This window comes from Ambystoma mexicanum, chromosome 13 (assembly GCF_040938575.1).
Source record: "Ambystoma mexicanum isolate Mex_15411 chromosome 13, UKY_AmexF1_1, whole genome shotgun sequence".
In the NCBI taxonomy this organism is placed as follows: Eukaryota; Metazoa; Chordata; class Amphibia; order Caudata; family Ambystomatidae; genus Ambystoma; species Ambystoma mexicanum.
The window spans coordinates 743010304-743025386 of record NC_090938.1 but is presented as its reverse complement, the minus strand read 5'-3'; the positions used below and the strand labels follow the sequence as shown (position 1 = coordinate 743025386).

General features: G+C 46.6%; 1 protein-coding gene across 1 annotated transcript in view; it reads left to right on the top strand.

The window, feature by feature from the left end:
* LOC138521880 (E3 ubiquitin-protein ligase TRIM39-like) overlaps positions 1 to 15083 on the top strand; it is a 164650-nt gene that overhangs the window by 10786 nt on the left and 138781 nt on the right. The window contains exon 3 of the mRNA XM_069635042.1: positions 13280 to 13510. Within this exon, the coding sequence (XP_069491143.1) occupies positions 13280 to 13510 (231 nt within the window). The remainder of the gene's footprint in view (positions 1 to 13279; positions 13511 to 15083) is intronic.

Genomic DNA, 15083 nt, shown 5'->3' with positions numbered 1-15083 from the left:
CAAGGTAAACAACATAGTGGTGGGAGCCCAGGTGGTAGTGCGACAACCTAGAGGTCGGAAGGAAGATCCCACTTTTGCCTCTGAATGGCTGGCTCTAACACATAAGAGAGGAACAATGCTGATGACACAAGGAGGGTCTCGCAAGACAATCACATGAAACACCTCGCATTTCAGGAAATGCCCAGGTGAAGACGCGCACACGTGGTACCCCACCCGAGCTGACCGGAATAGCTCAGACTCAGGGGACTAGGCTGCCAGACCCGGTGATGATCCTGAGGCTGCAGCGCCAGGACAAGAGAGACGCCCTCGGCGATTTTGCATAAAACCCCATCGACTGATTGAAGAGATGGGGTAAAATGTTTATCTATGGTGTTAAAAAGGGGGAGATGTAATGTTGTGCAGCGTAGCACAGCCCATTGCTGTTGTTGGGTTAGGGGAGGAGCCACGTTGGGCCAAGCGGGGAAGGAAGTGACGCAGGGCTAGGGAGGGATTCCGGGGTGAAAGGGGAGTTCAGTGTTAAGTTAAATAAAGACGTGTCTACACGCTGCACCGGTGTCCGGCATTATCATTGGTAACGGAGTGGTCCTCCGTTGCTGTGCAGAGGTTGACCCTCACATTATCCTGTATATAATGCTTAGCAAGTCTGTGTAACATCAATTCACACTTTTTTCCACTCGATGGCAACAAAGCAACACCACACCACCAGCAAGGCACACCCAGACGAAGCAGGATGTTTCGGCGCGGCCGTTAGGGCGCAGCCGTTAGGGCACAGCCGACAGGCACAGGGACTGTTAGGCACCGGCATATTTTGGCGCAGTGACTTTCGTATCAATGTGGCGGTGCCCTGGCATGCAGGCTGCTGAGCAGAACAGCCGCACCAAAATGTCCTGCTTTGCGAGAGATCTGCAAGTGACCTGCTGCACGCCTCGTCCCTATACGGGAGGGAGTGACAGTCAGGCGAAAACCTCTCCGGGAAAACTCACCCTAGGTTCTGAAATGCACGTCGTCACTGCCAACTGGATGGCATGACCTAGGCGCTTTCAGCTCAATTGCTCTTTCCAGCTTTTCATTTTCATGCAAAGGCAGGGTTCGAAATTGAGGGGAGCTGGAAGCTATTTAGATCCTGCTTCTAGCATAGTAAGGCCTGGTTAGCTTGAAACCAACAGCTACCAGGAGCTACATTTGGGCAAACTGGTACCTTCCAAACATGTAAATCTGACATTTACTTTGAGTATTTGAGAATGTTAATAAAGAAGAATTAGAACACATCCAATACACATTCAAACACAATGGTTGATACAAAATGGACAAACATTTTAAGGAGCATCTCTGGTAGCTCCTGGTTCACCTGCGGTGCTCCTGCCTACAAGGTGATGCCCGACACCCAGGAGCTGGTTTTAGTTCCTTCTCATCGAATCTCAGTTTCAAACCCTGCAAAGGTGCAAAGATGAAGTGCATTTTGGCTAAGGGCCTAGCTCCATGCCAATATATAAAAAATATGTTCGATATTTAAAGTACATACATGTGAGATATTACTGCTCTCGAGGGACGGCATTATTGCCCAATACGTGGACAACTTGTCCTCGTGGGGGCAATATATATATTTATGAACCCCACAGTTCGTATTCAGTTTGTTATCCTGTGCCCGTTTGTTAGGCCAGCGCCAAATTTGTTTTTGCGCCAATCTGGCTACTGCGAAAGGGGCTCTGCGCCCTAAGTGTTGCGCCAAAAGGCTCATGCCAAAACATGGCGTACTGCACCCAGAGAAGCCATTTGAGGCTGCACTTTCACCTGTCAGAGCATCCACCTCTTATTTCCCTGCAATGTGACAGCATATATGGCGGTGGCCTCCGATGTGGGTAAACGTAGCGGACCACTCACCACAGAGTTCTTCATCAGCGCTCTGACAGTGAAGGCCTGGGTTTGCTTGGTGCTGCTGCCCACGCCAGTGAGAGATGGCGTTTCAAGCAACACATAACTTTGTGAAGCACATTTCAGTATGGAGCAGGAGAAATACAGAGAGAGAGAGACAGAGCCCAGAGAAAATATTGCTTCCTGCCCCCACCAAAAGAGTATAACTAAAAAGGACACACACTTGTCTGTGCCCGCTCACCACTAAGAGAGTAGAGCACACACCCCGTCATCTTGCTGCCTACTCTACACTAACAGTCCCACTGCCCTGCACCCCCTCTGCCAAAGGATACACGCCAAGCCACCTCAACCTCCAGGTCCACTCCCCGCCCCCTCTGCCCATGGATACACACCAAGCTACCCCAGTCTCCAGGCCTACTGCCCTGCCTCCATCTCAAAGCTCCCTCTGCCAAGGATACACACCAAGCTACCTCAGCCTTCAGGGCAACTGCCCTGCACGCCCAAGCCCCAAGCTCCCCCAAGCTCGGGAGGATAGCTCAGAGGCAACGTGCTCGCCTTGGAAGCAAGACGACACGGAGCAACACAGGTTCGATCCCCAGGTCCGGCCTAGAAACCTCTGGATATTAAGCGTGTTATAAATAACCCATCATATCTACCAAAGGATACATGCCAAGCTGCCTCATCCTCCAGGCCCACTGCCCTTCAGGTGCAGGGGAGAAACCAACACTTGTAGACTGCACTCAGAGTGCTGTTTGGTTGCATCACTTCAGAGACTGCGAGAAAGAAGACGTTTCTCTCCCTGAGCTTTTAATCATTGTATTGCTGTTTTATCAAAGGACTTTATTTTTTCTACTGGATGCTGTAAATCCTGCCTACAAGCACCTGGGATTGCATAAAAGGTGCGGGCCGCGCACACCCGCATGCGCACACTCGTAGAGTGCACTCGGAGTGCTGTTAGGCTGGGAGGTGCTTCTACAGATCTCCTACGAAGGCCTTACCGTACCGAAACAGAACACTCTTCTGACTTCAACCCTTGTATAGAGACAGGAGTATAGAGACAGGAGTAAGTGGCCAACTATTTTGTTAACCTAATATAACTTAATTAATAGGGAATAGGTCTTATGCCTATGTATTGAAGTGCACAAGGCTGGCAAAGTTGCTCCAAGCACCTCGCCTTGCAACTGATTCTACAATTAACTGTCCATTGATGCCTCTGCTGCAACCGCTAAGTGCCTTGCCGCCAATTATTCTACTGCGGGCATCCTCAGACATTCGCAACTTCCTTCAAATGGCAGCGCGTGGATCTTTGACAGGGGTTGTGCCAGCACAATCAAACCCAGCAGTGGATTTCCATGAATCATTTGAATGAATGCTGTGACAAGTGAGCGCTTAATCACGTTTACGGACAATCTGGATTCAGCCATTTTAGCAGGAGCGATAATGATGGAAGCCGCTGCTGGTCCATTCCCCCCAGAGACCAACACAAACTTTAGACTTAGGGTAATTGGTAGCGAGGCTCTAGGAGCATTTTAGCCCAAAGAGATGCTGAACACATGTTGGCAGCTATTGCCAGCAAAAACAGTGCAGAGATTTGGTTTCTGTTAAACTTTATGAATAAAACACAACATGTGGCTTTACAAGTTAACCCCATAACCGACGAGACCTGGGTAGCCCATTTTATTGCACTATTCACCCTTGATTTTGGTAACGACAATGTTCAAGGAAAGGGTGACAAATCATGAGTGGATACTTTCCTTTGACTTGGATGACATCTTGGAGATTATAGCTAAAGCTACTAACTCACGAGCAACGGGTCCAGATGGACTATCAAACGCAATGTTTAAGGCTTATACACAAGAATGGGCCCATATCCTGGAAACTTTGTTTCTTAGAATCCTCAACATGTTTCAGTTCACAACTCATTGTTGCAGAACATTCATTGGGAGTATATATAATTTCCAACGCTATGTAAACACACAAATGATTCAACAGAGCATTGTAATGGATAGGCTGATTTTTCTTTTTACAATTTTAACATTTCTGCTTCTTCTATCCTCACATTCTGGGTTCACACATACACCCTTTTTGTAGAAATCTGCAGGTGACAAAAGTATTTTAAAAAAGGGAGAGAGTTATTATCTCAAATTACTGTTATTTACTTTCAATGTGGTATGTATCTCTGAGGAGATTATAATTACCTTTCCTGGTGAGATTACTATCTTAGTATCCTCTCCATCATTGTCCCATAATGGTAAATCCCCTGAGTACAAATGACAGGGGCTACCATTAATTTTGTAGCATATAATGAATTTATGAAGAATATGTCATATGATCGAATGATGCTGATAACTCAAGAACAGCGCTCCTTATCTTAAAGTTTAAAATTTAAAAATACCTTAGTGTCACGTCTTTATCTTGGCTTTCATCCTTGCACAAAGATTATTTCTTAATTTTATAGATCTCAAGCATTAGAAATGCATTAGTTCTTCAATCTGAAAGTCATTCAACATATTTTGTATATCAAAAATGTTGTCAAAAATAACTATTCTTTTTCTTGTCGGATTTAATTTAGAAAGAGATCATGTCTAGAATTCCCAGCACTAGGGTAAGTAATTCTGGTACGACGTCCTTTCGTCGCGGAATGTTTTTTCGCGGATATTTTTACCGCAATTTTTTTTCAAAAAAACCCTTCTAATTTTTTCGAAAATGGGGGGATTCAGGGGACCCCCCCGCCCCAAAATAATAAAAACAAAAATTCGATGGTTTTTTTCAAGAAAAAAAAATTGCGGTAAAAAACCCTGCGAAAAAACATCCCGCGATGAAATGACATGGAACCGTAATTCTGTGTCACAGGACCATCAAACTTTCTGTGTTATAGATATTCAGTTTGAACCTCACTTCATGCCTGTTGATAAAGGTATACCTGTTACTACCCCTATTGTCGATCTAATTTACTTAAAATTGACACATATTGCCAAAAAACCCACAATACTGAACTAGTTACTTACTTACCATAATCACGGCACAGTCTGTCATGAATTCTCCAGTATTTCCACCTCCCAAGAATTTTCTCGTTTGAACAAACCCAGTATTTTATGTCCCTAGCTAAGCAATTGTCGTCAAGGATGAATTCCCACTGCTAGACCAGCAATCTCATTCGGCTGCTGGAACAACCAAGCAACTGTCTCTGAGGGAGATCACATATTATTGAGCACAGCGAAACTGGATGTGTGCAAATGAAAAAAGTTGTAGGGGTACACATATTGGTAATAACAATGTTCTAAACCAGACAGAGAGAGGTTCTGGTATTTGTGCCCCTCTAACACCCATTCTGATCCATAATAGTGGAATGACTAGACCGGTACTCTCACCCAGTCCTTGCATGAACTTGACGGCCATTTCTAGAGGAACAATCTATGAACTAGAATGTTACTGTCAGTCTGCTGACCATTAGCTGATACATCATTGCCCATCTCGGGGTGGGAGGGTGCTGTTGCACAGAAAATGGAGTAGCAGCAGAGAAGTGCCGCCCGCCCCGGGATTGAGGGCCCAAAAGGTATTTGCACCAAAAACGGCAGTGCTAAACCTTGGAACAAAATCGATGAGGAGGTGAATCCTTGTGGCACACGTGGGTGAAGTCTGGAGGTCGGGGAGGACCTGTGGAGGAGTGAACGGAGTGAGCTCCGGAATGGCTGGGAGGAGGAGCTCAGGCTGAAAGTAGTGGACCGGTAGGTTGGGTCGCAGAGAGAGGGGCACAGGGGCCTGGAACCAGGCTGGAGCTGGAATATCAACACAGTCCTCTGTGTGGAGGTGGGAGATAGAGTCCCCAACCCCCCCCCCCAGCTACCCCTCCTGGAATCACAGAGTCCTGAATCCTGAAGCTTAGTTCCATTCACAGTGCTTTGAGGGAGTGAGACTCGGTGACAACAGAAAGTTTACCTGCAGAAGCAAACTGGACCTCGCCCTCCCAGAGTCCGACTCCTGTCAGTGTCCGTGACTTCCTAACACATCTATTCCCACCTGGGAGCGGAACTATAGAACCAGAGACTGCAGTATCTCTGGAACACATCGACAACCACAGCCAGCTATGGATTACCACCTACCGCTAGCTGACACAGTACACTAGCTGCCAGACACTAGCACCAATGAAGGGTCGGGTCTACTAATAACAACCACCCATACTTACAGTGGGCTTGGGTACTGTAAGGAAGGCATGATATCAAACAGTGAAGACAGACACAAGTGATCACAGTTCAGGGGTGTTTATTGAACTTCAATGGGTTGGATGAACGCCTATCTAACCCTAAATGTAAGGATGGGAGCAGGCTACAACCATCAAAGTAAAAATAGCACAGTCCTAGTGGAGTCTTTTCAAAATCAAAAGGGCCTATGCTAATACACCTATTGCCAATCCCTTTTTCTAAATACAAATGGTGTGGGAAAATGATGTATGCAAAAGAAAGAGTATTCAAGTAAGAATATTTCAGAACAGCCGGTCAATTAGCTTCCCTTCCCTGCGTTTTCAGCACAGGGCAAGGTGGCACACTCGAGCTTAGCACAGATTCTGGCTTCTCCAGCACGAGGATGCAGGTCAGGATATAAACCAGGGCCTTCTGTGACAAAGTCTCATTCCCAATAAAGTCTCTCATTCGTAAAATGGCTTGGATACAAAACACAACATCAAAGTTACTTTCTCTTCAGGAGTCTCACGCTTACAAAGTCTCGGGTGCACTGTTTACCCTAGGTCTCTCTCAGCCAGGCTCGGACCCCTTGGATACACAGATTCACAATAGGTCTCCCTCGATCGGGCTCGGACCTTGATGCATTTATTCATAATCAAAGACTTTCCACTGTGCAATGGATTTTACTTATATCCTTGCAGGACCACTTTGATTCATTCTTATTTGATTTCTATTCTTCGTTTTCACATTGACATATTACAGTTCCTTTTGCCACTTCTTTGTGGGATACATCAGTCAGAGACCTTTGTTTGAGCACACACGCGGTGCCAGACCACTCTGCTATTTCTTATCTTAGTTCACGTTAAATGTTCAAACAATTCATCAGCCGTCTGGCCTTTACCCGCGTCTTTCATCAAACGCTTCAACGTTTGCTCTTTCGGGGAACAATGTTGCTGCTTGCAACCTTCGTTTCAACACAGACCGGTCTCGTACAGTTTCCTTCAACTCACCGGCTGTGTTGATTTCTCTGTTTGCGGCTTTGATCTCGGAGCCAAGGACGATACCACAGCGGCTGCTGCTCCTCCCCGACTCAGTCATTCTTGCAGGCGGGCCTCGGATATCTCAGACACACAATGCAGGATTCTTCGGTTTCCCTTGTTGGCCTTACACATGCTGCTTTCAAGTTCCTAGGAGTATAACGATCACTCGTCAAAAAGATCAAGGGTATCTCCTTCCTTGTTCTCCTTTCTCGGTCTGCCGTCTCTCTCCATCGGCTCAGTTGCTGCCTGGGAAGAACCGCTCCTTTGTGTGCTTTGCCTCGCTCAAAGTGTGCTCTCGTACTCTGCCTTTTATCTTTGTGGGGAGGTTCAATTGAAGTCAGGTGTGTATTGTCAAAGGTAACTGCCTGACTCTGCCTGACCATGGTATTCGGACAGGTCAGGTACATTGCTCGGGTATTAGTCTGTTTTCTCCCAGAGTGGGCAGTTTGTGTAGCAGTGTTCGTGTAGGGAAGGGGAGGGAGTTAAAGTTCCCCGGTATCCTACCTGCTAGGAGGGGTTAAAGGTATTAGCGGGCAAGGTATACCGCGTCTCGCCATCAGGCGTCCCACTCCCCAAGGACCCCTCACCCAGATGATCCTCCCGCACTGGCCCACCCCCAGGGTCTGGATCCAAAAGGGATGGCCGTGACCGGGCCACCTGAGAGAGAGATCCCTGGGGACTATCGGGTGAGACACCTTCTGGTTTCTCACAGTACCCAGCGCCAACCGGCAAGGAACAAAAGTAGCTACTACAACCCATCGTCAGGCGCTGGGAGCCGTGGGAAGCCCTGCATAAGAGGGGCTGGAAAAAGGCGCTATTACCAGGAGGCACAGCAACAAAGGAGATAGAGGGAGCGGGGCAGGACAGAGTGCGGAGGGAATTCTCTGGAAGACTATACAGCGGGCAAAAGAGTGATACCCACGCTACACCCAATTATGAAAATGGATAAGTATAAGGGCAAGAAACCAAACCATCAGTCTAAGATTGACGCATATAGAACAGGAGGGCCCAAAACACAATAAGCACCGGAGACAAGACAATAGTCGACAATGGAGGACAGGGGAAACGCAGAATCTCAGGCTACCCAGGAAATCTTGAGAGCCGTACACGAGGCAAAGACACAGCTGGAGCAAAGGATAGATGCAGTAGGTCTGGATGTCAGTCCCAGGAGATGGTACCTGCATAAGTGTCAGCGCCGCGAGTAGGAGAAGCGGAAGAGCGTATATCGTCTGTCGAAGATGTTATGACCCCGTTGAGACATGATAAAAATGTAGAAAAGGACGCAGAAGATGGAAGAAAGATGGGCCCACATGGGCTGTCTAATTGTTTCTCAATTGAAAGGGCACATAGTACCAACTGAGGAGCCACTGCGAGGCGCCCCACCAAGACAAATCATTGCCAAACTGTTAAATTACCGCGATCGAGATGTAATCTTACAAGCAGCAAGAAAGAAGGGAACTCTAGAGTATAATGGGGCAAGGATTGCAATATACCCCGACTTCACCAAAGTAGTACAAAACGCACAGCAATCCTTTGACGTGGTGCACAGGTAGCTAGGGGAAAAAGAAATGAAGTATGCCACAATTTATCCAGCAACACTTCGCCCCTCAGGGAGTTAGGTTCTTCACACGCCCTACTGACGCATGGGACTGGACAGAAACAATCGTCCCGCAGCAATGGATAAAGCAGAAGGGGCAAAACAAAAATGCAGGAACAGAAATGGCCCCCTCAGGGAGAAGGGAAAAGCAGTTGGAAGTCAGGAAACAGCATATATGCAAGATAGACTGCAAATAATTGACATTGATGTGGTCCCAGGAGGGGGGTGGAGTGGGAAGGGGGAGCATGAGAGCAACAACAGTGAATAAGCAACAAACTCAAGTGGGTAAAATTCAAGACTTCGGGTAGAGCGGCCAGCAGGCATAGCCCCCCTTGCAAATCCCGAGGCCCCTATCAAGGGTTGGGACGAGCGATAGTTGTTTTGGGGTCAACAGATGCTTCAAGTTGGGGGGAAGTATAGGGTGGGGGAGGGGGGTGTTGTTGGGTTTGTTCGAGAGGTCAGGCGGCAGGGAGCGAGAGAATATGGGTAGTTAGACATGCACAAATGCATTTCGGTATACATCTTGACTTAACAACAAGGCAAGGGATCTCACACCTGGGAAAGTACAACACAGAGGCAAATGACACTACACCGAACGATGCAAGGAGAATGTAGGATTGTGAAATGCCGAAATGATGAGCTTAAGAGAGGGGCTGGTGACAAACTATTTGATGAGGCAGAAAGCCTGCATATTACTATTGCAGGAAACGCACTTGATGGCTCAGAGTGTAGGTTTCTGGGCAGCGGTCATTACAGGTTGGTGGAACATGAAGGATACTACAGAGGATCCAGCGGGGTGGCAGTCCACATCAGTCATAGCATTCCATTCCAGTTGGTCAAGTGGAGAGAGAGAAGGGAAGGACGATATTTGGTAGTGACTGGGGGAATTATGGGGGGAAGCAATTACCATACTGAACATGTACGCACCTCCACCATTAAAACCAGACTTAATTAACAAAATACAGGCGATGCTGGCAACACATGGTGCAAATGTAACCATAGTGAGAGGTGACTTTACTGACGTCCTTCATGGGCGAATAGATGTCCTCAGATGGGGGAAACGCCCGGGGGGTAGACGCGCACCAAGCTGGTGACCTTTTTGGAGGCAACAGGATTACGGGATGTCTGGAGAGGGTTACACTCCGGTAAAAGACAATTCTCGTACTATTCCTCAGCACACGACTCGATGTCTCACGTAGACTACTTTTTGGTTCAATGTACCATCACCGGGAGGGTAATAGAAGCGGAATACCTGACAAGAGGCATATTGGATTATGCCCCGCTCTATATTACGATAAGAGGGAAGGAACTGAAGGGGAAAGGGGAATGGAGACTGAACACATACCATCTAGGGATCGAGACAATACGGGAGGAGATGAAAGACTGTACGGAGACATACTTTGAATTGAATGAGGGCACAGTGAAGAATGGCTGCACACTTTGGGAAGTATAAAACGGTAAATAGGGGAAGGGCAGAGGTGGCAATAAGGCGATATTGGAGAGAAAGAAAGGAAAAGCTGGAGACACTAGAAGAAGAGGTGGCTAGGACAGAATAGAGGCACGTAGACGAACAAGCAATAGAATCTAAAATAGAGATGCTAAAAGTTGCTTGGCAATACAAAGAAGTGGTGACAGATGAGGCAAAAAAGGCATGCTGGGCCATGAAAGCCAGAGTGTATGAACTCGGGTCCAAATGTGGAAGGATGCTTGCATGGTTGGAGAAAAGGGAGGAGGAGTCCAGGTGGGTTAGGGGCATCAGTAATGAGGAGGGAACAATCTACACGGAAGGGGAAAAAATAGTAGACGACTTCGCACATTTTTACCAGGGGCTATACAGTGCGGTCCCAGGGCCTACATGGATCGAAATTGGGAGATACTTAGATGGGTTAAACCTGCCACAGGTAGCTGAACAAACGCGACAAGTAATGGATATTGAGATAACGATGGAGGAAGTACAAGAGGCAAGCAAGAGCTTAAATTACGTGAAACCCCAGGACCAAATGGAATCCCGACTGAATTATGGAAATGAATCGGAGACAAGGTGGTCAAGCCAATGTGGGACATGTTCATGGAAAGCTGTGCACAAGGCACACTCTGACGTGAGAACGGCTACAATAGTGATAATACACAAAAAAGGTAAACCCACCGATAAATGTGCCTCGTACCGTCCCCTATCTTTGCTGAATGGAGAGGCAAAGGTCCTAGCCAAGATACTAGCAACAAGGCTAGTAGGGGTAATAAGCAAGCTAATGAACTCAGATCAATGTGGTTTTGTTCCAGGAAGAGCAAAATGATGAACATGAGAAGGGCACATAACACTTTAGTATTACTGACTCATTAGAGGGTCCCCACGCAATAATGGCACTAGAGAAGGTCTTTGGTTTGGTGCAACGGGAATTCCTGTGAGCAGCAATGGAAAAGGTAGGCCTGGGCCCCAACTTCATAAAATAGAAGAAACTACTAAATGCACAACCACTCGCGAAAGTTAGACGGAATGGGCACATATCCCGTATCTTCCCGCTCCAGAGGGGCATGAGACAAGGATGTCCACTGTCGCTGCTGCTATTCCTCATAGCGATCGAACCACTAGCCGAGCGCATTAGAGCGGATCCAACAATACAAGGGTTCCGATGGCTCAGGAACTGGGAAGATAGAATCTCTCTATATGCAGACAATCGTTTGATATATCTAGGGGATCGCAGAAGAACGGGCCAGAGGGTAATGGATACCATACGGGAGTTCGGAATTTACTGCGGTCTTGAGAGTTAACTGGGAGAATCAGTCAAAATACTAGTACAGGGGGGAAAGATGCAGTCCCTGAGGAATGCCCCCTCCGGGTGGAGCAAGGGGGATTTTAGTATCTGGGTATAACCGTGCAAAAGGATGAACATTTGTTTCTTAAAAATAATCTAGAACCAATAAGTCGCAGACTACAAGAAGACGCTGAACATTGGGCTAACCTACCTATAACACTGCTCGGAAGGGTCAATTTATTAAAAATGATGGCACTGCCTAGACTGCTATATGTCTTGCAGAACACTTTGGTGAAAATACCCAAGGCACCGTTCACAAGGATCGAAGCTATAATTAGAGGACTATTATGGGGTGACAAGAATCCACGCATAGCCCTGCGGATGCTCTCAAAAGCGGTATGTGACAGAGGGGTGGGACTGCCGGATATATGGAAATACTACTGGGCGGCCCATCTGGTGGTAGCAAATGAGTGGGTATTTGGAGGGGGTAATCTAGCTCACACGAGACTGAAACTGTCGCGAATGGAAGGCTGAACCCCCTTAAAGAGGGTACTCTCCCCCCAGCAGGACCGAGATTGGTGCAGATCAGGAAGGAAGTCGCACACGCTATGGGATGGAAGGGGAAAGCTACCAGAATGTCCCCACTGTGGGTAAATCCCAATATTAAAGAGATACAAAAGCTAGGGAGGCAGCCACGTTGGGTGGAAAAGGAAATATGCAGACTGGGAGATGTAGTGGATAATAAAGAGATAACCCATGCCGAACAATGCAGGAAAAAAATATGGACTGGGACCTGGAAGAATTCTTCACAAACACGAGACTAAAACACACTGTACAAGCTCAATTTGAAGGGGAATTGGACTTCCCCCAAACACCCCCCAACCCCCGGAGATAAATCTATTCAGGGATAAAATAGAGGGGAAAGGGATAACCACACTATATCAAGTCATAAATAAAAACACCCCCTCCCCCATGTCACACCTGAAAGGGAGATGGGAAAGAGACCCTGGTACAATAGAGGAGGAAAAATAGATAGAAGCGCTAGTGGCTACAAGAGAGGTTAATGTATCACCCAAGATGAGGCTCATACAATACAACATTCTGCACAGAGTGTACCATTCCAGAGATAGACTGCATAACAGGGGTAGAGTAACGCATGGCCGGTGTTTCAAATGTAGAAGGGAAGTAGGAACATTCCTAAAATGATGTTACTGTATATAAGCATATAAGAGGGGAGATTGAAGGAAGTAGAGGGGAAGAGACACTAATACACATACCATTGATGGTGGTAAAAAGGGACCTAGTGGCAAAATGGGAGACCTAGGAAATGCCCACTTTGGGAAACTGATAGATTGGAATGGACCATTGCATCAGAATGGAGCAGATCACGTACAGGAATAGGGGCGGGGCATGAGGAAGTGTCCGAAGATATGGGGGAAATGGGACATGGATGCCTGAGAAAAGGGGCACATCGGTACAAGATACTACAAGAGGGGGGAGGCAGGGGATAGAGGGCAAGGGAAGGAAGGGGGTAAAATGAGGGAGAGTAAGGAGGAATGGGATAGGACGAATGGTCAACACTAAAAAGAATGTGTATTTGAACAAGGATATGAGGAATAATGTTGGAATATGGAAAAAACGTAATAAAAACTGGTTTATAAAAAATAATCATTGCCAATTAGTAGTTCATGTGTGTTAGGTTTATGATTTTAAGAGTTATTGAGAGGGAACCACTACAGGTGTTATATGTAAAATATGTTATGATAGTTAATATAATAATCAGACATATAATATGTGTTTATTGTTTGTTTAAATCTGTTTAAATCTATTTTTAAGGGAAACATTATGAAGCAGAGAGAGAGAATCCTTCGTACATTTGAGCATCTGAAGCAGTTTCTGGAGAAGGAGAAACAGCAGCTGCTCAGCAGACTGGAGAAGGAGCAAGAGGAGAAGATGAAGAAGATTCAGGAGAAACTGACCCGATTGGAGAAGCAGCAACGAACCCACAGGGACCTGATCACAGAGCTGGAGAGGAAGTGCCAGCAGCAGGACGTGGATCTACTGCAGGTGAGAGGGGATCAGAAACCTATAGAACTAGAGCAGCAATCCACCCACAGGGGCCTGATCCCAGAGCTAGAACAGAGGTATCAGCAGCAGGACAGGGACTAACTAACAAAAAAACCTTCTCCCAAAGGTACAGAGAAAGGAAACCTCTAAATGGTGGCCTACATGAACTGCCTTTCCCTTCTGTGAAGAAACAGGATGAAGCATTTGTAAAAATATATAAGCAAAATAGTTCTAAAGTCAAAAATAGAAAATCACCATTTAGAACTAACTTTGCTGTTTGGGACTCCAAGTCGCATAATCCCAAGAGTACTTGGATGAAGAAATGGGCTGAAGAGCAATGCAGACCTGAAGGGCAGGCAATTAGGCGTAACAGCACACCCGAGGGAGGCTGAGAGGCTTAAAAAGCTCCCTCTTGTGCAGGCCATTAGTCGTGGTTGTGGCTGGAGGGGCAGTAGCAGTTGTAGCTGCAGCAGAAGCAGCTGGGCCAGTAGAAAGTGGCAGAGGAAAGCACGTTGCTGGCAGAATCCACAGAAGTGTGAGGAAATAAAGGACACCAGGATTTTTTCAGTTACTATCCCTGAGTTGGTCCTTTCCCCCCAAAGCCTGGATTGCAGAGGTTGCACAGCGGGAAGCTTAAGATTTGAAAGCTTTCCCCCTTGTTAACCTGATTTGAGAGATTTCGCAGCAAGAAGCATGTAGCAGACCCTGCCTGGAGGCTGGCGTGCTCCAGGGGGTCATGCTGAGCCGAACTTTGTGCCTCTGTGGTGGGACCGAAGGCAGCTTGCTGAGGGAAGTGTGCCTGGACGAGAAAACCACTGTAGTAGAAGTCCAGCAGCCAGTGACAGGGGCCGAGAAGCCGGTGAGTGTTTGTGCGCGTTCTTAAGCCTTCAGGCATTGTCAAGCAGGCAACTGTAACCAGTTGCTTTCACTTGTGAGGGAGTAAAATTGACTGAAGCTGACCGGATTGTGTCAGACAATGGAGTGCAACAATTGTAGCACTCGCGTATAGACGAATACGCTGTCGAAGGAGGTGTTGAACATTATAAAAGACTGCTTTAACAAAGTTAATAATAGTTGCGTGTGCCTAAAAGTGATTTTAACACAAAGACCAAACCTGAGTAAAGTCACAATAACATTGTATCCTGTGAAAACGAGTGTTAAACCTCAATATTGCGACCCAAAGAAAACAAGCATTACAATAAGCCAAGAGTTGGATAAGCTTTGCCCTCAGCCAAAATAAGCTAAAGTAAAGGTTTCTTTGAGAATAACTGTTGCTAGCAGAGGAAAAGAGGCTAATATAACATCTTTAAAGGTAGAGCTTGTAAATGAATGACTATGGTGTGAACGGAACAGCAACTAGTCATAACTAACATTGTCAAAGCCAATAGAGGTTGAATTGAAAGTACTTGGCTTGTGCCTTAACAAAAAGACAAGAGTGGTTGAAAAGTGGCCCTATATGAAAGTTGATGTTCAGGAGAGAGACATTGCTTGCTGTAGGGGAGACATGGTATCACAAGTATGACACTGACACAATGGGTACAATTTGTAAAACCTTTATTGAAATGGTTGGGGT